General features: G+C 38.4%; 1 protein-coding gene across 3 annotated transcripts in view; it reads left to right on the top strand.

The window, feature by feature from the left end:
- SLAIN1 (SLAIN motif family member 1) overlaps window positions 1-23,511 on the top strand; it is a 45,461-nt gene extending 21,950 nt beyond the window's left edge. The window contains exons 3-8 of one of the 3 annotated variants that reach the window (XM_053971745.1): window positions 1,822-1,971; window positions 3,848-3,997; window positions 6,052-6,390; window positions 15,938-16,102; window positions 18,070-18,361; window positions 22,303-23,497. In XM_053971745.1, coding sequence (XP_053827720.1) covers window positions 1,822-1,971; window positions 3,848-3,997; window positions 6,052-6,390; window positions 15,938-16,102; window positions 18,070-18,361; window positions 22,303-22,378 — 1,172 coding nt within the window. In that variant the 3' untranslated portion in view covers window positions 22,379-23,497. Of the gene's footprint in view, window positions 1-1,821; window positions 1,972-3,847; window positions 3,998-6,051; window positions 6,391-15,937; window positions 16,103-18,069; window positions 18,362-22,302 lie in introns of all 3 variants that reach the window. The other 2 variants (XM_053971743.1, XM_053971744.1) reach the window with 2 other exon arrangements.
- The last annotated feature ends 492 nt before the right edge of the window (window positions 23,512-24,003 follow it).

Here is a 24,003-nt window from a genome sequence, read left to right as displayed (position 1 = left end):
GTCCAGCTGGGAAGTCTATGTTGTGTGCCTTAGTTGGCATCGAGCAATTTCCTGAAAGTGGTGCTGATGCTGCCTTTAAAGATTTCAGAACTTCGGGTTTCTTTGAGCTTGAAGGAGTTAGGATCACCAAAACTGAGAGAGTTGCAATAATTCTTTGGTGAGGGGACAGCAAAGAACACAGTTTGAATTTTTATGTTACTTATGTGTACTAAGCTACCTTCCTCAGAGCCTGAGCCCTGCAGGTAATCCTTATCCCCAGCAGACTGCTTTGTGCCTGTGCTGGAACCAAGCAGTTGTCTTCATTCCAAGCTTAGTAGTACTTGTGGGAAGAGTTGAAGAGGCTTTTACTCCTTAAAAACCCAGGATACATTTAAGTAGGTCAAAGCAAAAGGAATAGGAGGAGAAATGGCACTGTTTGGATTGGTGACAAACTGATGATTCCAAGAGTTGTGAGGATGTGATTGACAGCCCGCCAAGACATCCTTCCCATGGCTACTTGAAGTTGATGTTAGCAAGAAGGAAGAATAAAGTCAGTATGTCCTGCTAAATCATTTTGTTGGTAAGGAGGTTTCAAAACAGGAAACTTGAGTATTATTTGAATGGCTGTTAGTATGTAATGACCAGATGAACAAGTCCAAATAACAGAGCAGATTGTGGTATTGCGGTATTAAGTAGCCATGCGATGGAGAATGGCTTTTGGACCCTTATGGTTTTGAAAATCAGTTTGTGGCATCTGACACTGCACAGAACACCTGCTGAGCATTGAGGTTATGCCATTGATTTCAAAGCTAGGTGTAAGTGTTTTCATGGCTCCCCCTCTATGAGTAGAGATGAGTAAGATCTATGAGTAGAAAACAGATTCTATTAAAAAAGACACGAAATATGTTTTTAATCTTTCTTTGTATCTGTATGAGTTCTCTGGAATTTATATATTTTAAAATTTTCCTTTTTCTTAAAATAATTTTATTACTAATATTTATTTATTTTTGGAAGAGCATGTGAATGTTGTTTATTTTACTTTTTCAAGGTATGTAAAATAGCCAAAACAAAGGACAGTTGTGTTAATACTTTACTGACTGAGTAAGAAAATGTAAATTAAATAAATGTAAATGAAATAAGCCTTTAGCTTTATTTTTGCCAACTGAGTGCTTTTTGATATTGCTTAGAAGACTGGATTCCTTGCAAGCTTTTTGTAAACAATGTATAGAAAAAGGGATGCCTTGTTCTGTTATTCCAGAAACAATGCAAAAAAAAAAAATCATGCTTATGCAATCAGGAATTTTGTGGTATAAAAAGAGAAGGGAAAATGTGGTAGCTTAAAAGCTTGATATGAGATTACAGTTGTTTTTAGCACTTGATGGTTAAGCATCTTTTACTGCTCTGTCTCTGAAGTCCCATAACTGATAATTTAGCTGCTAATTCAATTGTGTGATGATTAATTGTCATGAACAATTCCTTGAAGAGCACTATAAATTTCATTTTCGTTTCTCTGCTAACTGTAGCAGTTTTTGCTTCCTCTGTTATTTGTGTGTTGGTCACCCAGTGATGTATGTGATGAATATATACTAAAAACTTGTATATGTAAAATATAGTCAAGAGATATATTTGCTAGAAAACCTTTTAGAGCTCACTTTTACATGCAGAAGACTGTGCTGATCCTCTGATTCGCTGCTGAATTTTCACCATTTTTTCCTCCTGTAATAAGTAAAAAAAATACATGATGAACAGATTAAGATGAGATGATTTTTCTCTCTGTCAGTACTGTTCTATTAATAACTGTAAATCTTGTTTTCTCCCCCTCCTCCCTCGCATCTGTAACAGCTAGCCGATGGCGGAACCTCTTCTCTACACCTGTCTCCTTGGCTTTTCCCTATAGTCCTGTTGCAAGACTCACCCCATATACCAATGGCTGTAATACTCCCAGCTTCTCTAAAACTTCCAGTAAAGCAATACTAACACCTGAACGGACAGGTAATGCTTATCTTTTTATTGATGTACGATGCTTACAAAAGTGCTTGATTTAATCTAATCCTGCTAGCCTTTAACAGCAGTACTGTTTTTGGATGATTGTATATGAACTCATATCTCAGAGGGAAATCGTAGTTTTGGGTTTTTTTTTAATGGCCTAAAATTTGGCTGTTAACTACAAGTGTTATGCAGCATGTTACAGGAGAGTGATGCTAGTAAATACCACTAATGATTTACCCAGTAGTACAGTTGTGACTGTGTCAGCTTAAACAGTCCCCAGCTTTGTTGCTCATTTCTGCCCCATGGTGCCCCTTCCTTATGTCCACAGAAACATATGTACAGCTGTGTAATGAAATTTGAAGTGAGAATTTATAATAAGAAGAGCTGGCAGAATCATGCCTGTTTTCAAGCTGGTATTGTTGCTAATGTTCAAGATTTATTTTATGTTTTCCACTATTTTTCAGGGAACACAAGATCTAGGAAAATAGAAAACTTTCTGTAAATTGCAGGGATTTTCATTTTCCTTCTTCACTACAGATATCAGGAGTCAGTTTGTATGTGTGTCTTCTCTTAAACTACAGTGGCAATGGAGAAAACAATCTTCTGAGGAGAGGCATTAACATTTTATTGCTGGCAGGAGCAGGCATGGGCTGGGGATAGGTTGATGGTCAGTGTCACACCCATCTGTGTGCAGCGTTCCTTACAAAGCTTGAAATTGCTGCAGAAAACAGCATTGCTGTTTTAAGGGATATAGGAACTGTGGGTACGAACAGCTCCAGACGGAATGCCTGTCTACATGTGAGTGAAACGTCTTCCCTGTTCAAGGGAATGGAGCCTAGTTCCTAAATGAACTCATGCTATTTGAGATACCCTCAGGTACCTTGTCTAGCTTCCCTCTACTGCTCCAAAAGAGCATAGCTGTTACTACCTCTGCAGAACCTCAGGGATTGCTGTAACTTGCACATTTAAGAAAGCAAGCACATTTACTCCGTACAATCCTTCAAAGCAAAGTAATCCCCTGCCTGTCCTTTTATTTTGGAGATATTATTAGAAAATAGCTGAATTTAGGATGAATTTTAGGTGACTGCTTTCAGCAGTGCTAGAGGATGTAAACACACCTGTGCTACAAGCACAGCTGGTGAGCCGTAGTCACAGCAGTTCTTGCCCTGCAGGTTGTGGGTCTCTGGTGGTCCAGAGGACGTTAGAAAATTATTTACTCTTTTGGTTGATGGGATTTTTCTTTAAAGTTGGACAACAACTAGCTTATGCAACTAATTGCAAATTAGTTTATATTTTACTATCACACTCAGGGAAAAAGTAGAATCCAGAGCCTTTCAAAAAGGTAGCTCTGTGAAGAAAGCAATGCTTTCTCTGTTGCATAATGTTCAACCTTAATTGTTATTATGATTGATTTATAAGATAATTATAGATAGTTTAAAAAAGCAATAGTAAAATTTAGCTAAATGGCACTGATGCAACGTTTTGAGTACTGAGCAGAAGTCAGAGACACATATCCACTTGTTTTTCAAAACAGAGTAGGGAGAACCACAGTCCCATAAGAGAAATGCAAATACGGGTATTGGTTAGACTACACTAATCTAAGCTGTATCAGAACAGTATTGGGTAAATTATTCATTGTCTGGGCTATGCGATGCTGTTTTGGGAACAAGCTGAGGAATTCATGATCCATTCCTACACTTACTACTTCTCATGAATATCAAAGCTCTTTGCTAATTGTTAGTGAATTGAACTACACTTCTGAAAGTTTTTATGTGCTATTCAGAAAATGTTTTAAGCTACTGTAATGTAAAGAGCAGATGATTCTGAATGAAGGTGGCCAGACATATTTGTAGCCTAAAGTGTATGTTTTCTTACTTAGGGTACATTTCTAGGAGTTCCCCTTTGAGTCCACAGTCATCGATAGACAGTGAACTGAGCACTTCAGAGCTGGAAGATGATTCCATCTCCATGGGATACAAGCTGCAGGACCTCACTGATGTTCAGATCATGGCTCGTCTACAGGAGGAGAGTAGGTGGCACTTTTTTGGTTTTCCTAATAGTCTGAGGAAGACTTCCCATAACAGTTAAAACTGCTCCTGTCTGATCTCAGTGAAGTAAATATTTTTTAAGTGGGATTGCCTCTTGAGTGACAGGTGGAAGTACTCTTCACCTGCATGGAGAAGGTGTGCATATTCTTGGGTTCATGTTAACCTGAACTGGTACCAGATCTTTCAAAATTTGATGTTTATATTTTTCTGAATATTAATTGAAATAATTTTATTTCTGGAGAGGAACGATGCTAAAGCATTTTTCTCATGCATGCATTTAATGAGAAAGGTAAAAATAAGCAGCTCTCTTGGCTTCCTTTGCCTCCACTTCCATTTTCTTACATTTTCAGATAAGTTTTGAAATGAAATTCCACTTAAATGTGGAATTTGGGCTTTTAAATTCAATATCTTGGTTTAAAACTAGTAATTATGCACAAATCTGAGCCTAGAGACTTCTATGACATAGATTATAGTTTGGCTTAATAGTAATTTTTGTAAAATGTCTTTATTAATAAATAAAGGGCATTTGACTTAGAGGTTACTGAGACAATAAGTGGAGTATTTCTCCTGTATCCTGTTAGTGCCAAGTGAGATACCAAGGAGGAAGTGATGCGATTAAAAGCAAGAGAAATGCACAGACAGGGCCTGAATGAAAATGACGAGTAATAAGTGATTATATAAAACAAAAATAATAAAATTAGCAGAAAAAATTAGAGCCGTGACCTGGCCGAAGCCACCAGACTGGGCAGGTGGAGTGATCACCTGCTGGCAGGAGAGCTTGCTGAGTATCTGGTGGCACGCATCATGTTCAGCAGAGAAATTAACAAGTGTTCTAATTTTAAAAAGAAAAAAAGTCATTACTGTCAAGGATACAAAGGATTGCATTGTTTAAATGATAGCTGTGCTCATCTCCTTCAGAGTGAGGTTTAAAAAATACCAGGTACTTAGCTGTTTAAGGAATCAGGGCATTGGGAGTCTGGAAACCAAAATGCTGGTTTCTCTTCAAATCTGTGTCATGTGCAGTTGATTGTATCTCATCCTTGTAGTAGCAGCTGGTGGAGAATGTTTGAGCACGTGACAGTTGACCACTTAATCCCATAGAAAGTGGCAATTCTATACGTGCACACGGGCACGCTCTCTTCACAGCCACAAATAGAAACTCCCACTTGAGGAGAGGGAGAGGAAGCATATTAAGAAGTTTCCATTATGAAGCAAAGACATCTGTTAAAAATTAGGGCTTCTTGTAAGTCTAGGAAGGTTGTTGTCTGCAGCTACTGTCAGAGTTACTTGGCTCCTGGAAGTGCAATGTTTTTTCCTTGGTTGCTGTGCATCTGGAGAAAGAAGGGCTGTGCGAGGGATGTGAATGTTTCCCTCTCACTTGACCTGGAGCAAACAGGCTCTTACAGGGTAGTGCATATTGTAAAATGGTTTTCAAAACCTGGCATTCTGAGAAGAGGGTGGTAGGATTGTGTACCTGTGTAAAATACAGTTGTGTTACCAGTAAGCCTTATCCATGAGACTGGATGCTATCAGGAGCTAATTCTTGTTCAGGGAGGCTGGAGAGACAGAAAATTTAGATGGGTTGTAGGTTTAAGAAATGTCATTGTAAACATTTTTGTTGCATGAATACAAAAGTTCAATAGCAATTGAAAATCTAATGTGTGTGTAAATCATCTAATTAAGAGTATTGAGAAGTTAAAGACTTAGTACTCATGTTGTCCTTATTGGCAGAGAAATAGGTGCCTCTTGAGAGTGGTTCCTCTTAAGAAAGGCATCTAAGACATCTTTTGGAGACTCCTGTATTATTTTTTAGTATTTTATTAAAAAAAATATTTTGAAGGAGAGGATTCAGGCTTAGATGCCTGAAGGGTAGATCAGATGAATCCCACATCAGATCCTCAGCCTGATTACATTTTAAATTGAATTCTTGATGTAAAATTCCATCTACTTACCTGTGTAGTTTTCAAAATTGAAGTGCATATTTAGAGTTAATCACTTAGCAGAAGCTGAATCGTCCTCCTCTTGGAATTTACAGGCCTTAGGCAAGATTATGCTTCAACTTCAGCATCTGTGTCAAAGCACACTTCCAGTGTTTCTCTGCATGCGGGAAAAAAAGGGACATGCAGTGACCAGGAATATGATCGCTATAGTCTTGAGGATGAGGAAGAGTTTGACCACCTTCCACCTCCGCAGCCACGTCTGACTCGCTGCTCCCCCTTCCAAAGAGGGATTCCTCACTCACAGACTTTCTCCAGTATCCGGGACTGCAGGAGGAGCCCTACTTCCCCGCAATTCCCTACAAATACTTATCAGCAGCCCTTCTACTCTCCTCAAGCCCAAACTCCAGAGCAGCAACCAAATAGGATTAATGGAGGTGGGTTGCATGCTTTTCTGAGAAGTGGTCTTTTCTCTGCCAAGTGCCAGTGCCATTTTAAAGATGAATTGTACATAAATTGTGACAAATAATTTAAGCCTGCATAAATGATGAAGGGATGTTATTGTTAAGCAGTTTATTACAAAATGTAATCTGTGACCTGGTCATGAAAGTTGTTGCTTTAGTCTGTTTTAAAATGCTGCAAAGATGACCACAAGTGAAGAAAGAAACAGAAAGTAAAGAAGAGCATGTTTTAGCAGGCTGATAGTTGGCTAGAAGAACCTCTGGGGCTTTCAAGCTTGATGTATGCATGCCCATTGTGGATGCAGTAAAATACAGATACGGGTTTTCAGATTTTAATTTCCTTTCTTATTCCTGAGTTTGCTGTTAATGCAACTGTTCTGTGATGAGTGCTTATGGCACTTTGCTTCTGTTCCAGGACTGATAGGGCTGATTTTTAAAGTAGTTGGAGATAATGTCACTCCCAAACTATCCTGAGATACTGCTGCTTTTTTGCACTGCATTTGAGATACATTCCAGAATATAGAAGATTGGTATCTCAGTGCTTACTCATTATTTAAATTTTCCTCCATTGTTGCTGTTAACTTATTTTCTTTCCTTATTATAGTCACAATTTTTCTTCTTTCTTCTGCATTTTACTGTCCTATACCTTCAATCTTTCCCCCAAGTTAATTCTGAATAGTCCATTTCCAGCCAGGGTCTTGTTTGTAACATTACAGGTTACAGCTCACCCTTGGGCAAGAAAATAAATGTGTTGTTCAAAACAACATATAGTTGCTATTTATGGTGCTACAGGTATGCATGTAGCTTTTCTGACAAACAAGACATGACAGGTTGGTGCCCAAACCGCTTCTATTCAAGGTAAGCCATGGCATGGAGGTATAATTGACAAGTGGCAATGTAGAAGGAGGAGTGATGTTAACAGAAGGTAGAGTAGTGTGGGTGTCTGTTGGTACAGCATTTGTGTCATATTATTTTTAATGTTGCTTTTCTTATTGGGGAGGTACAAGAGTGGGACAGCATTGCTGGGCTTCCAGGAATGTTGGGAGTTAGAAAGGAAGGCTCTGGGGCATTTTTGTTCAGGAATAAGAGAATGATTTGTTGCTGCCATGTTTTTATGTGGCTCCCAAATGTGTTTTGAATGATTTTTTTTAATGTTCCATGTCAGTGGAACTTAAGCACTGGATTTCCTGCATAGAAAGGCATGGAAACCTTTAAGGCACTAAAAGCATTAGACTAGTTTATTAACTATGAAGTGTATAAATGTAAAAGACCACCAGTTCTATCATCTGGTTGACTTTTTTCTCAAAAACTTGGAGGTGTTGGATAATGTGTTTGGCATAACCCAGAAGCTGGGACTTCAGTTACCTGTTTGCAGGAATGACAAACACTGCTGTAATAGTCAGTACCACTGTCTTTAGGAGGGAATGAGTTCCTCAGCCTCTACACCTTCAACCTCTAATGCATGCAGCTCTGATCCACGTAAGTGGCAAATACCGATGGTGAGAAACATTTTGCTTTGACTGTGTTCTTTTGGCAGACAAGGAGATAAGGAGTCAAATGTTCACTGTACTGAGGATGTCTGTGTAGTATTACATCTTCTCATCAGCACTTACCATCTTGGCAACAATTTTGTTGTCTCTCAAGAATTCCTACACGTTGAAATGGAGGTAGACTGCAAAACAAGAATTTGTCTGCTCTCTGTGATGGATGGTGTGTTCCACACTGTTAGTTTGCTAGGGCAATTGAGAAGGAAGGGCATGGAAGATGGAAAAACTGAACTTCTGGTTTCTGCCTTCAGTATATGTGGAAAGCATGATCCATAATTAATAATTAAGTCACACATACCGCAGGCTGTATTGCTCTTGGCCATTCCAGCAGTCTTCCTAAATCTTTATTCCTTTGTCTTCCCCCAAAGAGATCACTTTCGTTCTTGTACGTGCAGTCAAAGGTCTGGCCTCTGCTTCATCTGGGCATTCACAGAGCTTTTCATAAAAGAACAAGCAGCAAGTAACTGTTGAATTTTGACACTTAGTCTGGGGTAAAAATCCCAGTATTTAGCTTTGACACAGTATTTCCACTAAACTAGTCTACATAATTAGCTTAATTACAATTTTTTGCCTTTAGGCAAATAGTTTGAGGGATGCTGTCCTACGTGCTTTCAGTGATCTTTGTTTGGCATGGTCCTCTAGGTGAAGTACTTAACTACCTGCATGTGAAAAATACGGTGAAGGTGTGATAAACCTGGAAAACTCTACTAACTCTTTTAGGAGTATAGTATTGTTTACCTGATGAGAAGCACCTACATTTAAGTGCTGAGGTGTGGGTGTCCACCTGTGTATGAAAGGTCTAATTCAGCTGCTGGGATAGAGCTATATATGAGCTACTTTGATGCACCCTGGCTTCACCATGACCCTGTGCCAGTGCTGTTTAGCTTCCATAAGCAACCCGGGATCTGTGGGATGCCATGAGGTACCTTCACATAGGCACTGACTTGTGCACCAGGTGTCTGGTTCCTCACTACAGCCAAAGGTCTGCTTGTTCTCAATCCACAGGGTTGCATTTTAGATAGCAGATAAATGGTTTGCAGTTTCTGGTGCTCTAGTGATCTTCTGCCTTTTCTGAGGGTGAGAATAGTCTCTCATGTTTTCCAAGTACATCTGAAGCTATACTTGAGAGCTCATACATTGTTCTTGCCAATGTGTTGTAGCAAAGTGCTGCCCCTGCTGTAATATTGACACTCTGCCCTGTTTTAAATTGCTGTACATATGTTTGAATATAAAATGACATACTTCTGGACCATACCACACCATGTTACCCCCACTCTCAGGTCCAGGTTCTTTATCTCGCCTTATTCCACTCATGTCTGAATGAATGGTGTCAGTCACATTTACTGCCAGTCCCCAATAGCTTGCTGTACTGGAAGGCTCCTGGTAAACATTAGCATAAAGTGGCAGGTGTGTGCCAATCTCAATATGTTTAAATGTGAAATATGTTGCAATGTGTTTAAGGTGTATGTGCGGCCACTTATAGCATGAGCTATAGCTGTACTTGTTACCGTTTAAACAGCATTTTCACAGCTGCTGTCTGTAGTGTGTGTATGTTACCTTAGCTTTTGAATAGATTTTATTGCCAGTTCTGGCAAGAATATAGTAATAGGTAAGCTTTGTGTGAAATCTGTCTGGTTTTGTTTTCTTTTTTTAATTACATCCTCTTCCTAAATCAGCTGAATGTTCTGTAATGATGAGTAACATCAGAAAAATTTCATTTGTAAAGTTTTTAAGGTATTCTGATTTATGGGAGTTTTGTAATTGGTTGGTGGGTCAGAAAATAGATAATTTAAAGAAAATCTCAGAGAGACAGGATGTGCACAGCTTTTAAGTATCTGTTTCAATTAGCTGAAGTGAGTATGTCTAGTTAGTGTGCGTTTTATACTTCAATAAAGCTTTTAATATGTTTGCAGTGAAAGATTTATGCTTATGTCTCTCTCCCCTTAGTCTAATTTGAAGAACTTACTGGTTAGGAACTTAAAAAACTGCTAACTGCTAATATCAAGAATATTTTATATGTAATCATTTTCATAGAAGAAATACCACCAAAAGTCATAAAATCAAGCTGCTCTCTGCTTTATGTTCTTCATAAATATACATTCTTTTTGTTACTTTGATGCAAAAGTAACTGCTTTCACTTCAACTTTTTAAAAATATATTTTATTTCTGTTTAGTAATTTTATTAATTAGCTGATAGTATTTTTGCCCTTTATACTTGTGATTTTCTGAAGCCAGAAGTAATGGTTAACTAGACTGCTGTGAAATCATCCAGAGTAATCAAAATCCAGGACAGACAAGATACTGAAAATGGGATTGATTTTCTTGTGTTAAGGCCTACTTTCCATCTCTTGAGATCAGCTTGCTTACAACCTTTTTTCCTGGCACCACTTACTTTATGTGCGTTTTAAAGTGCACATTTTTATAATACGTGAAAATTGGAAACTTTGTATTTTGGACAAATTATTCTAGGTAAAGAAGGAGTTTATTATGATACAGTAAGAAGGGGTGGATGAAAAATACATGGTTCATGGAGTAGCAAAGCATTTGGTCTGGTTAATCTTAATGTGTATTTTCTATTACCTTTTGACGTTGCTTTTTAAGTTTTTGGCTTGGCATACACCTTCATAAAAAAAGCCACAGATACCATTCACTTGAAAAACTTTGTTCTTATTTTCCAGAAATTGCTAGTTATGAGTAACTTTCTTGCCTGCACTTCAGAAATATTATGGACATTGTTGGCAGTTGCCTCATTTTGAATGCTTCAGTTTTGGTTTCTATTTGCTGTTTGGGTTTTTTAAGCAAACTCCAGGCAGACATAGAAGAGCAGCAATGCATTGTGTTTAGATATGGGTTCAGCATAGATGTATGAAGTGTTCTCTGCTCATAACCTCTCTTGCTCGGTAAGAAAGGAAAAATTCTTTCTAGGAAATTGTTGCAGACTTTCTTACAGAAAAGGAGTAAAACAATCTTACTTTGCTACCTTTGGATTATATTGAGGACAGTGATCAGTGGGAGAACTCACGAAAGGCTAATAGAAAAATCTTTAATTGGCCCTAACTGTCTGTGGCGGGAGACATATGCATGTGAAACCAGGATGAGATGAAGTAATAATTCTGAATAAAAGTAGGTATTGACATTATTGAGAATGACATCACTCACTTAACTGAAGGACTTTCTTTAATCTGTGTTTGTGCTTTTAAACACTGGTGTCTCTGTTGTATCAGCTTGTGATTCCACAGACCATTAAAAAGACCCTGGTGTATTTGGGATGTTACAAATGTTACAACTGTGACAAATATAATGCAGATACTGATCTCAAGTCCTCAGAGGTGAGGAAGAGAAATGAATCCCAAAAAGTGAAGTTGTAATACAGTCTACAGGAGAAGTTGTTATAGAGTCTAGAAGTTTGTTAAGAATTTCAGAACACACTCTGAATGTCTACATAATATAGAACATAATATTTATAATTGAGAAGCATGGGTTTTTTCCTTATGGTTTTACCCCAACCTATTTGTGCATACAATACAGATAAGGCAGAATTGAATTTGCAGGATTTGTGTGAAAGATTTAAATATGCGTGAGAAACTGCTAAGGTAGCTCAAACGGTGATACAGATTTCTCTGAGACACCAATAATTCTGATTCATTGTATTACATTTCTGTGCTTTTGGTGAGGTTTGGGAGTCCTTTTGTTCAAATAAAACATTGACAACACTTGCATAAAATAACTGTGAAGGAATAAATGGATTTTAAGAGACTTCACTGTACAGTCAACTTAAGCCCTTCTTGCAAGGAGAACCTCATTGGATGAGGCATTTTGACTGATAGAAGATGATACGGACCAAGGACTGCAACAAGGACCAAGGACCAAGAAGTCCCCATCTGGCAGTCCACCAAGAGTCTTCTGGAGCAGCTCTGCTCGGAGAACAAGGTCTGTTTGCGTGCTCCATGGAATTAATCTTCGGCCAGTGATATTATTAGGTCAGGGAAGGGAAAAGAAAAGCAGCAGTGGAAGGGGGACAGCTGCTGGTGGTATGAGGATCAGAAGACAGGTGCTCTCTGTTCTGGTGTCCTGCCAGTAAGAAGCTGGGCCACTGATCCCGAGCTGACTTCAGAGAAGAAATAGTATCAGGGGAAGAAATTCCTGGCAAAAAATCGGAACTGAGGCAGCTGGGTAAGAGGCGAACTGTTGTCTTCACTGTAAATTTGTGGAATTTTTGACAAAGAAGGGGCACTTTTTCCTGCTTTTTGACCTGTTGCTAGTAGTACTGAATACAATCTGTGCTGTGGGGTGGCCTTTTCATGTACATTTTCAGTTGAGGGCATAGGGTCTGTATTTCACAATTCCCAGCTTTTCTTTTGCTGTAGAGGCAATGGGCTAATTCAGCATGGATGCCACGTATGGGAAAAAGTGTAAACATGAAGTAGGCAATTCTGCTGTGAAAGGGCAATGTATGCTGCCTAAAGAAAGCTCATAAAATGACAAGCACATGTGTGTATGCATGAATTATTCTTAGAAGGTGGAAAGAACCAGGAACCAATTATTAACTCCCCGTGCATGACCTATCCTTGAATTTTCTTCACATGTTCAAATACCTCAACAATAAAATGTCTGTAGGTCATAATATTTTATCTCAAAGAAGGCTGGGAAAGGCAAAGATACACCTGTGATGCTTTATATGGCTGCATTCTACTTAAAACACCATAATTTTTTCAGCCTAAGTTGTAGTTGAGACTCAGTAGTGGGTCACAGTAGTAACTATGGACGCTGTTGGAGATCATCAACTCCAGTCGTTGACTGACGACCACCTTGCCAACTGTGCCACCAAGTGCCATGTCCAGTCATTTGTTGAACAGGTGTAGGTCCTTTGAAGTCCCTTACTGATGTTGCTATCCACATCTTCCTAACAAAACCAGCTGCAAGCAACTGATGATTTTTTTAGGTTTATCACTGAACCAGATTAGTGCAGAAGAGGTAGCAGAAACTGTAGCAAATTTCAGTGTTCATCACAAACAGGACTGTTTGAGCAAATTAATTCTCAACTGAGAAGACATCTCTGCTCCTCCTCTCTGTTAATTTTCTCATCAGTCTTAGGACAGCAAAGAGGTCTGAAAAGGAAGGCAGCTTGGAAAAGTATTTTTGTTTTCTTTCATATATTTTCAGCAAGTTCATATCTATTCATATGTCAGTGGCCTGAAATAATATTAGAATCACATAATTCCCACCTTCTGCTTCCACATATTAAGTTCACAAGAACCATCGTTTCATTTACAAACAAAATGTATGACTATTTCCACTGTTCTTAGGAGGGAAGCAGGTGACAGAACAAACTTCAAGAAGGAGATGAAAGAGGATGCATTATCCAAAGAGATGAAAGCTGCAAAATGCCATCAAGGCGAACATTTCTGGGTTTTCTTCAAACACTAAACTGACCCACTATTTTCATTGCTTTTCAGGGTCATTTATCTCAGCAGACACAAGGACCCATCAAAGAAGTAACACTGCTGCTTGATGGATGAGAATTTGCAGGTGCAGCAGGAATCTGCTCCCTAAGGACTGAATGAAATCAGCAGCAGAGCAGACTGCTGGAACAAGAAGGAGTGATTGATTAATGAACAGGAGGCAAAAGACGTGGCCACCCAAGACATGGAGGAAATCCAAGCTACTTCTGTACCTATTTTTCTGCTATTGTAGCTGCATCCATTGGACAGTTCAAGGCACTAATAATGCCTGGGGTAGCTGATGCAGTCTCTTAAGTGGAAGAGCATGTAGAGTCCAAAGAATTCTGCTATACAACATGATACTTAAAAAGCTATTTTATGCAATGCCCTCTTCCTACTGCCATCCTGCTGCTCAGACCTTTTTTTGCCAAGCTCTGTAATGTTGAATTAGGATTTCAGGACCTAGTACTTTGAAAGGTTAGGCTAGGACTCCAGAATTAACTGTAGCTACAGACATCCCATATTCATGATTTTTTTTTGCCACTCTTGCCCAAGGATTGCTTCATAGGGTGACAGTTCCCTCTTCAGTTTGCAGAATTCTTGAATACTTTAGAAATACATACATACAGTAGCTGTATGGGTGCTATTGTTTGCATCCCCAGGACAGTTTTGAAAGCCTGATAACTGTTTTTACATTTTTTCATCACTGATACTAATACTTACTATCTGGATGCACCACAGTGGTAAAACCCCTTGCTAATTGCTGTACCATTGACAGTTTCAGTCTGCCGCTGTCCGTAGTTAGTCACTGAAGCACAATTCTGACTCGTTTGGTGAAAGATTGTCTGTACTGTAGTTCTTTATTAGGATTTGACTGTACTCTGGATTCCAGGGATTCAAACCTTACATTTCCTTTTCCTGCTGGCGATACAGCCTTTCTGTGGCACAGGTTGCTGGAGTTATGTAGGCATCACAAATTTTGAAGTTACTGTCAGTGACTCCTAATAACTTGTATAGATAGAACTGTACTGTCATGTCTTACTACTTTTCACTTGTTAGCAGCTTTAAGGATTAGAGGAGCTAATGATGGTGCTAAATAGGTTGTATATTTATGTGGACTGATCAACAGAGATCTCTAAATAAATCTGCATTTTCTGTGAACTGAACTTGCCGTGTATGAGCCAGGAGGTCGACCCATGCCAGCAGTTCCAAGCAGTGTGCTGTGTGGTTCCTACACATAAAACCAAAGCATCAGTCTAGAAATGCCCTGCTCTCTGTGGGAGACAGCAGTCATAGCTGCTGTGACAAGACAAGCACACCCATGCTTTCTGTTGCAGTATAAGAACCAGCCTTTGGAACCTATGTTAGGAACAGGAGCTGGTGACCTCTGTGCTGGCCATGCTATGAGCGGGGGGACGTAGCCATGTCGGCAGGGCAAAACACTTGTGCTTCTGAACCTGGCCAAGAGGCAAACCTTGGTGATGTTGTCAATGACAGTTTAATAAATGCCCATTGTTTTCCCACAGCAGTGCTTTGCTGAAGTCTGTCATATCACAAGACCAGGTTCTTCAGTCTGTGCCTTTCTCCCAGTCCCTTCTGATTGCACATAACTGAATCATCTCCCTCTGGCCTGATGGCAGAAGAGACCAGAAGAGTTTTTCTTTAGATTACCTCATGGTGTTGTGGTTGGGAAGCTGCCTTGAGATGTCAGGAAGGTTTCAGTTTCTCTCTTCAAATGAACTGGTGTGAGTAGGATTGAAGATGTCTTCTGACCTCTTAGACACTTGCCTTAACTGTTGTACCTGCCCCAAAAACACTGGGGGCATTTACAGCTTTCTTTTTGTGAAAAGCGCTACAAAAAAAAAAAAAAAAAACCTACCTGAAAGTGCCTACCAAATCAGGTACCACAAGTGAGGTAGGAGGGAGAAACACTAGATTTGAAAATTCTTACATCAATCTAGAGTTCTAAGCAACTGAACAGCATCAAGACTTAGCAGTTTTTCAATGTGGCTGCTTGCAGAAACTTAGCATGCTAATAAGGTTAGGTTCTGAGTGGAATTACATAGCATCTTACTGGCACCTAAAGCAAGACTTAAATCACTTGGGATTGATTTCTCATCTGTCTTTTGACATCCACAGAGTAAATAGCTGTGTCTGACTGCCAGTGCAGACTTGCTTTTGTATTCACTGCAAAGAAACAGGCACATTTAGGGCATGGTTCACCCAACCTACTTTACACATCTATGTGAAACTAATCATTATTTGTTGTTTAAATCCTTGCAGTTCCGCAAATGTACTGCCTATTTGTGTCTTTAAAAATACTTGTGAATAGAATAATCATGCTGTTGCAATAGCCATAATGGTTCAATTTGAAGGCTGTCAATACCATATTCTTATTACTCTGGTAGAGCAAAACCTCTCTTTTTGTTGAAATAGTTCGTTATAATTCTGATTTTCTACAGGACTGACGCTGAGGCTGCTTGTGTTCGTTGGAAGTTCTGACCTGACTGTGGATGTTGTCTTCTTTTGCTGCAGACAAGCTCCGCAGAAGCATGCCTAACCTTGCTCGGATGCCAAGCACCCCCACCATTAGCAGTACTGCTGGCTTTGCTGGTTCTCCTGTCACTGTGAGGAATAGTCAGAGCTTTGACTCCAATTTGCATGGAGCCAGTAATGGGATTTCAAGGATGCAGTCGTGTAGTAAGTACCTGTGTTCTTTGGCTGAGCATAAGAGATGGAGAAAGTGGTAGAATACATGTCCTGGTCACTGATCCTTTGTTCTATGAAAAATTAAAAGCAAACTGTTCTTTTGCACAAGATTTTAATATACCCCAGGATTTTCAAAGTTTCTGTTTTGGAAAGCAAATTCTGCCAGTCTTGTTATTGAAAGTTTCTTCACTTTTTTTTTCTTTGCCCATTTATCTTGTGCCAGCATTAAAACTGAAATAATAATAATAAATAGTAATATTGTAGAAACACCAAAAATGCAATTAATTCATAATTAATTCAATTAATTCATAAGCTCACATTTTTAGTTTTGATACTACAATTGAAAACTGCTTTTCTTCGTAATTTATACAATGCTGGTTGTACAGTACACTGTATAAACACTGTCTTAAAAGACATGACTTCTCTCCTGAAGTTGAGCCACTTTCTTCTGAGGAAATGCAGTAAACAGAGGCTTATATTCTCAAGTATAACATACTTGTTGAGTGGGGGAATTAAAATTTCTCTGTAATTGGTTTAATTTAGGTGACTTCTTGATGAAGGGAGTATTGATCAAGTAGATGAATTATTAATGTAGAATGTGAGCAAGATAGATCAAGATCCAAACCCATCTTTTCTAGCACAATGGTTGAGGTTCTTGAGTGGAAATTGGAGAAGTGGATTTCACTGGACACAGGCAGAAGCCTGTGGAAAAAGAGGAAAAAATAAATAATATGGGAAGAGGGGATTTAACTTATGCTTTCCATTTCCTGTGAGATTTTGGAGGGAGAAGTTGGCAAAAACTTCTCCTGTGGGTGTTTTCTTTCAAATTTGAGCACAAGTCATAAATGTCTTCAATGAAATTTCTTCTTTTCTGGAAAATATTCTTGACTGATGGGTTATTTTGTTGTATTTTTTCCTGCTTGAATATAAGAATGGAAATAGTTCAGGCTTCAACATGGATTTTCATGGTCATGCATTGAGAGTTTAATTTTGTTTATTATTTTAGAAATACGTATTTCTTTGTGTGTTCATGTTCTTATATATGTGTGTGTATAAAATTCCATTTTTCTGAAATACTTTTTTAAAAAAACATTCATAATAAGTGGCTGTGCTGGAGTATTTTAGGAGCTATGTTGTGATAAGAGTTCCATAACAATATATTGACAGTATAGTTTAATTAAATCAGTCCCCTGCAGTTTTTCCTGTGTCTTTAAATGGTTTAAAGATACCTTTTTTTTAAAGACTTGAAAAAGGATTGCTCTAAATGTAGTGTCTTAATTTATATGCTTCAGGCTGTTGACAGTTTGCTTTTGGTAGATGGACTCAGAAAGTGATGCCTGCCAAATGTACACCAGAGGGCAGGACTGGGTAGAAAAATCTATATCTAAAGCTTCTGGAGCTCATAGCATTGATTTAAAATGATAGTTTACATAACACCAGCTGTGGAATATGCCGTTACATTCAAGACCTTTTATAGCCTTTCTATTGTTTTTCTGCATAAAGCTTAAACTTCTGTGATGCTTCATAATGCTTTAATGCAGTCTTGCTTGAACAAGATGTGGTTGTTGCATGCCACCTTACAGAAATCCAAATCACCTAACAGTGACTAATTTATACATTCAGCAGTTTCTCCTGTTTAAAGCTCTATGTGCGTAGGTGGATTTAGTGTGCTTGTAGTGGCTAATTTAATCTCTTTGAGGGGAAAAAGAAGGATGAATATGGACTGGGATTTTTTTTCAGGATGGGGGTGAAATAGGATATTTTAGTTTATTTTAGTTCAGTTCAGTGTTACTGGATACAGTATTGGATTCAAGAGTTTTTTCAGCAGTTTGAAATCAGCAAGTAAATTGTATAATGGTGTGTTCATCCTTATTCAGATCTATCTAGAAATGAGCATTCCTACCTGGTCTTATTTGTTTCATACTGACCTTGTTGATTTGTTTTCTATCACTTCACAGTTCCATCGCCAGGTCAGCTTCAACACCGAGTTCACAGTGTGGGACATTTTCCAGTGTCTGTCAGACAGCCTCTCAAAGCTACTGCCTATGTAAGCCCAACCGTACAAGGGAGTAGTAACAGTAGCAGTATTCCAGTGTCCAGCAACTCTCAGCTGTATTCCAGCACTGGGATCCCAATGCCAAACAAGACTGCTGGTCAAGGCATCGTAGGGCGCAGTGCTCTTCCAAGACCATCGCTGGCTGTCAATGGGAGTGGCATTCCCAGAAGTAAAATTGCACAGCCAGTTCGAAGGTGAGAGTTAAACAGGCCTCAGTCTCTGTGTGCATGGCTTAGGCTTAGGTTTAAATTGTGGAATTTTTTTACCTCCTGAATATGGAACTATAAAACATAAGCTTCTGTCTCCCAGCGCTGAGTCACAGAAGGGAGGAAGATTGCTTGTCAGAAATAGTGATGGACAATGCATGCTGGTAGCCCCTAGTAAACTCTGCTAATGGATAGTGTGTAATCCCATGTGAATAGGAATGGATTGCCACCTGTCAGTAAGAAATCCAAACAAACACAAACCTCATACCATTAACTGATGTGGCTTACCTTCTCCCTGACTTGTGCCTACTGCTATTTCAGTGTCACAATCTTAGAGTGCTCACATAGAAAGAGCTGCATCCCTGTTGTTGTAAATGGCAGTAGTCTGTAAAAATGCAAGTTGTACCATTACAGCATTGTGAAGAAGGAAATACACTGGGTAGTACAGTCAAGGGTTGAACCAGCATCTTTTCAATTCCAGCTGGGAGACAATTGGCACACAGGGAATCCTGAAATATCACATAGTTACAATAAGCTGTACTGTTAAGCAAATGCAAATTTTTGCATGCAAAAAAAAAAAAAAAAGAGAGAAATTAATCTTCAAATTAATTATTTTTAGGTCAAGCAATAAAATAGGCTTGATGAAAGATATGTTTTAATCACCTTATCATAGCTGGGGGTTAAACTCTTAGCTACGTGTTCTGTAATGAATAGGAATTAAGTCTTCTCCAGGAAAAACTTCTCTCAACTTGTGTTAACTCCTCCAGCTATTTTTTCACATTGCACGCATCCCTCCTCTTGTGAGGGCCTGCTGTGTGACCACAACATTTTCTGTTGGATGAACGGTCACTGTTTAGCTCTCATCATTTTTGTACTTTTCACTACATAGTGGCTAGATCCAGAATAAGTTCAATTGTTCACATTCTCTCTTTGGTTGAGTTACTTGGGGATTACACTGATGTGACTTATAACAGATTTTGACCAACTGTGGTGAAACTTTGATAAAGAGCCATCAGGTTTCTTCTTTGATGAAGACTATACCATGAGATTGCCATTATAACCTTCTTTGCTCTCAGCAGGAAGCTCTCTCTGTTAGACTTTTTTATAGTTGAGGGTTTTCTTTCCTTTTTTTTTTTCCTTTCCTCTACTTCATGTTCTTCTTCAGAGCTCTTAAATCTTTCATAGCAACATGTGAGGAAGCCTTTCTGGGTCATGAAGACCAGTCCCTTGCTATTTTGTAACATGTCATACAACAGTCAATATTAAAGAAAAACAAAATTAAGAGGTTTCAGTGGGAGACTGAGACACTGTACTATCAACACTGTTTTTATTAGCAACTGATTCAAATCAGTAACAAAGCTATTTATAGTCCCAGAAGTCTGGGCTGCTGTCTCCTTTCCTTCAAATGTGCCTTAGCAGCATTCTGTGTTGCCATAGAGCCAAGCCAGTGATCATTGAAGATGGATGGTCTTTGCGCTGTGGGAGTGCGGAGTTCACAGGGCTCGAAACACACAGGTAGACTGGATGTCAGCCTGCAGTTCTTCAACACCCTCTTTCAATTTTGTAGATTCATTTGGAAAAACACAGGAAGTTTCAGTTCATACAGACTTTCCTTGGAAGGAATTCAGTTGTCAGTTTTTTTCACTGTGCTATTTTATAATTAATGGTATTTCTGATTATCGGTTTAAAAGTCTTCTTTCAAACTTAAATAGTGTTTGTAGTCATGACTTGATTAAAAATAGAACAGGTCTTTTGTTTTTTTAAATAAATCAGATGTTTAGGGAAAAGTGCATACTCAGAGCAAATCTGTCTTCTTACCTTTGGCCAGACCGTTAAGTAGCCAAATTACTGGTATTTTAGATACTTAAAATGGGTTCTTAGACATACTATATTGGGGTTACATTAGGGAGCTTCAGTATTTACTGCATAGAATAAAACACTGGATGAGGGAGTGCTTTTAAAAATTTGTAATAAAAAATTACAATAGCTGAGATCAATAACTTGGCTAAATATTAACTGGTTTTCTCCTTACCATCAGTGATTCAAGCAGTGTAAAGAAATTGTTATAGTGTAATCCATCTCTTCTTAGCTTAGAACTCAGACAGCACCTTGTTTTTTTTGCTCATGTTGAGTGGATCCACACAACCCTCAGCCTTTTCCAACTCCAGTCTTGGGGGTTCTTGCAGTCCCCACCTTCCAGTTCTCTATGTTTTAACCTTATGCAGTGTGAAGGGCAGTGGGGGCAGCTGTCCTTAGGGCAGGGTAAGCAGGGAACCGAGTGGGACAGCTGGGCTGGGCTGTCCTGCAGTGCCCATAAAGCCAGAACGTCAGTCAGCAGCTCAGGGTCTGGATCATGCCAGATACCAGGCACAAGTGTGGCAGGAATGTAAGCATACCTGTGGAGCCTGGGCTTGCTTATTCCTGCCTTGTACTGGAGCCAGTTGCTGCTATTCAGCTGGGGATGGAAAAGTAGAAATGCGCTACAGCCCCTCCAAAACTCTGTTGTCTCAAACAGCATGATGTCACACCAACAGCTTGTGCTTGTTTGAAATGGTTTTCATTGCTGGCATGTTTTTCTGTCAGTGCCCTCTAGCAGAGATTCACCTCTGGATATATAGCAGTTTTGTCACAATTATTTTCAAGTTAGCTAATTCTTCTTCTTTTTTTTTTTTTTTTTTTTTTTTTTTGCCCTCTCTGGTTTGGTTTTTTTTTTTTTTTTTTTTAAGATTATTAAATATAATTCTTTTTTCTCTGGAAACCAAAGCAGCAGTTGCAGAAAGCAGCAGAGGCAGATTATGTTCTTAGTCTCAAGTAACTGGATTTATATCAAAGATAAATGGTGCTGCACCAAAGTGGAGCTGCACAAAAGCAGCTTGGCTGAATCTAACTTTAACCAACTGTTTTTACTTATGTGCAATGTTTTTGCTACTAAAAAAGCAATTGTAGCAGAGAGTTGAAGCTGCTCTGTTGACTGACTTACCGACTGCCTGCTTTACAAGATATCTCTGCCTTTTTACAGCAAAAAAGCATTTGGAAGGGAGAGGAGGCATCAGTAACTTATAACAAAAGCTGAGCAGTGTGAAAACAAGGCTTGAGGTCTGCTTTTATATGAAATAGTTTCACAAAATCGAAACACATTTTTTTCAGCAAATTGGGTTGTGACAAAATTATGGTTGTGGCAAATTAGATACAGAGCCTGTTGTGTTACCAGTAGTTAGATCAAGTCAGATGGTTGTTTTTCCTTATTTGAGTTTTACTTCAAATAATTGCCTCAGTAGTACCTGGAGGGTTTGGAAGATGGTCAGGAAGTGTTTTAGAAATCCTCGTTGATGAATGAGAGATGCAGCCCAGGTGTGAGGGTGGGGACCCAGGGGATGGTAAGTTCCAGTCAGGAGTTGTAGTGCTGGAACTGGTGGCTCTGGAAACACATTGTCACATGTCTTGTGACAGATAAAAGAGGGTCTGGAGCAGAAATTGGTGGAGTTCTCCAGCTGATAAAATTCTTTGCTGCTTGCACAGTATTTTAATAAACTGCTGTTTTTTCATGAGCATGCTGAGCACAATAGCTTTTTGGAAAGTGTTTCCCATTAGCTCTCTGCTGCCCATAGTGACAAAAATATGTTTTTACTATCTATAGCCCTGAAAAACCAAATATTGCCATTTAGACGCATCTCATTAATGACTACAATTATTCACTCAATTCCTTTTTACAAATCTTTCATGCTCTTCTCATTAGAAGTGGCCTTAATTTCACCATAGATCTTTATATGTGCATTAATATGTAGCCAGAAATGCACCAGTGGGATGTCTCTAAGGAAGCCCCAAAGCAATTGTCACTGAAGAAGTAAGTTACGTCTTTTACCTTGATTTTTCACAAGAAATATGACCTCCTTTTCCTTTTTTTTCCCCTTGTCATATGGTTAATACAGTTTTCTTCAGCCTCCAAAGCCACTGTCATCACTGAGCACGATACGGGATGGGAACTGGAGAGATGGCTGCTATTGATGAAGGATAGCCCTCGACAGTGGAAAACACATCATGTGGATTTCATTACCCAGCTGGCTGGGTAACAACGATTTGAAAAAGGAGGGTCATACAGTATTATTTTCCCCAGGATCTTAATGTGTAACCATCTACAATGCCATGTCATTTTTAAAAAATGAACATCTTATAAAATACTAAATATTGCACTTAATCAGTTACCTGAACAGCTGCATTGTTATCAGACTAACAATGGCTGTGTTGGCATTTGGAACTGAAGAAAGTATTATATGTGTGCAAAATACAAGAATATTTCCTTGGAATGAACTAGGAGATTCTGCTTTTGGGCAGCTTTGCCATACTGAAGTTCTGAGATAATTTATTCAGTGTAAAGGCATCACACATTTTATTTTGAATTTCGGGGTACTTATGTATGTGCTTGAGTTTTTTTCTAGTGTTTTCAGTATATTTTATTTTGTATACTTAAATTCATTTAAACTTGCCTGAACCTTGAACTACAGAGATAATTTAACTTTTTCTGTGCCATAAATAATATTTTTGGGGTAATGTACTTTTTTAGTGCTAGGAACATATCTTATAAAATCTTACCAATTGGCAATACAAAGCAGTATATTTATGTTGCAGAAGCACAAATAAAAGGTAGCATTCACTGGAAATTGACATCCAGCTGGGTCAGCATGGTTTTGTTGGTCTATCACCATTTGTTGAATTGTTAATTTATTGTCATAGTGTTTTGTATTTAAAATGGCATCATAAATCACATTGCACTTACAAAGGTACAGTGATCTCTAAAACTACTATTGATTTTCAGTACTTTATTACAAAGAATAAAATTGTAATGTTTTGTTAACAGTTGCTTATGGAAAATGAGTTTTAATGCAAATAAATCTTTTTGATAGATCTTTTACAAAATCCAGTTGCACTAATCAATGCTTTCTTATAATGGCATATGACTTAATATTTGATTACAACTGTGTATACTGCTGTTTTGGAATGTTTCAGGAAATAAAGAATCTATTTCAGCAATAATGCTCTTCTTCAGTGTGCAATGTAAATATTGTGAGAGTTTAGCTACTCACATCTACTTAGCTCCATAAGTTTTTACTTAACTTTTATAAAGATTATACTGGATTTTTGCAGATACTGAGTTACCTGAATTTTCTTTTAATTGTGTTAGGAAGCCATGGAATGACTATAAGACAAATATCTATTATTTTCAAATCAATCTTACTATGATCTTAAGAGACTTTTTCAATTTAATGTTTAGAGCATGCAAATATGACTTGCAATAGGAAACAGAGATTGTGTACCTTTCAGTGTGGCTATGAATTCGCTCTCAGTTTTGCTCCACAGTTGCTTGAGGACCTGCTTTCCTGAAAAGGGCAAGCTAAAATAAAAGCAGAGGGGAAATACTTAGTGGTGGGTAAAACTTTCATCATGCTGAGAAGCAATGTATACTACTGCAGTAGGATCTCTGCACAGCATAGCATTGTTTAACAGAAATAAACAGTTTTTCACACTGAAGTTATTTTAATACAGTTAAAATCCTTTTTTTTTCATTTTCCAAAAGAACAGAACTGTTGAAGAAGGTATCAAGCATAATCAAAAAAAGAAATTATCTCAGCACA

Source organism: Vidua macroura, chromosome 2, assembly GCF_024509145.1.
Source record: "Vidua macroura isolate BioBank_ID:100142 chromosome 2, ASM2450914v1, whole genome shotgun sequence".
In the NCBI taxonomy this organism is placed as follows: Eukaryota; Metazoa; Chordata; class Aves; order Passeriformes; family Viduidae; genus Vidua; species Vidua macroura.
Note: the sequence above shows the minus strand (reverse complement) of the source record. Positions and strands in the feature narration are given on the sequence as shown.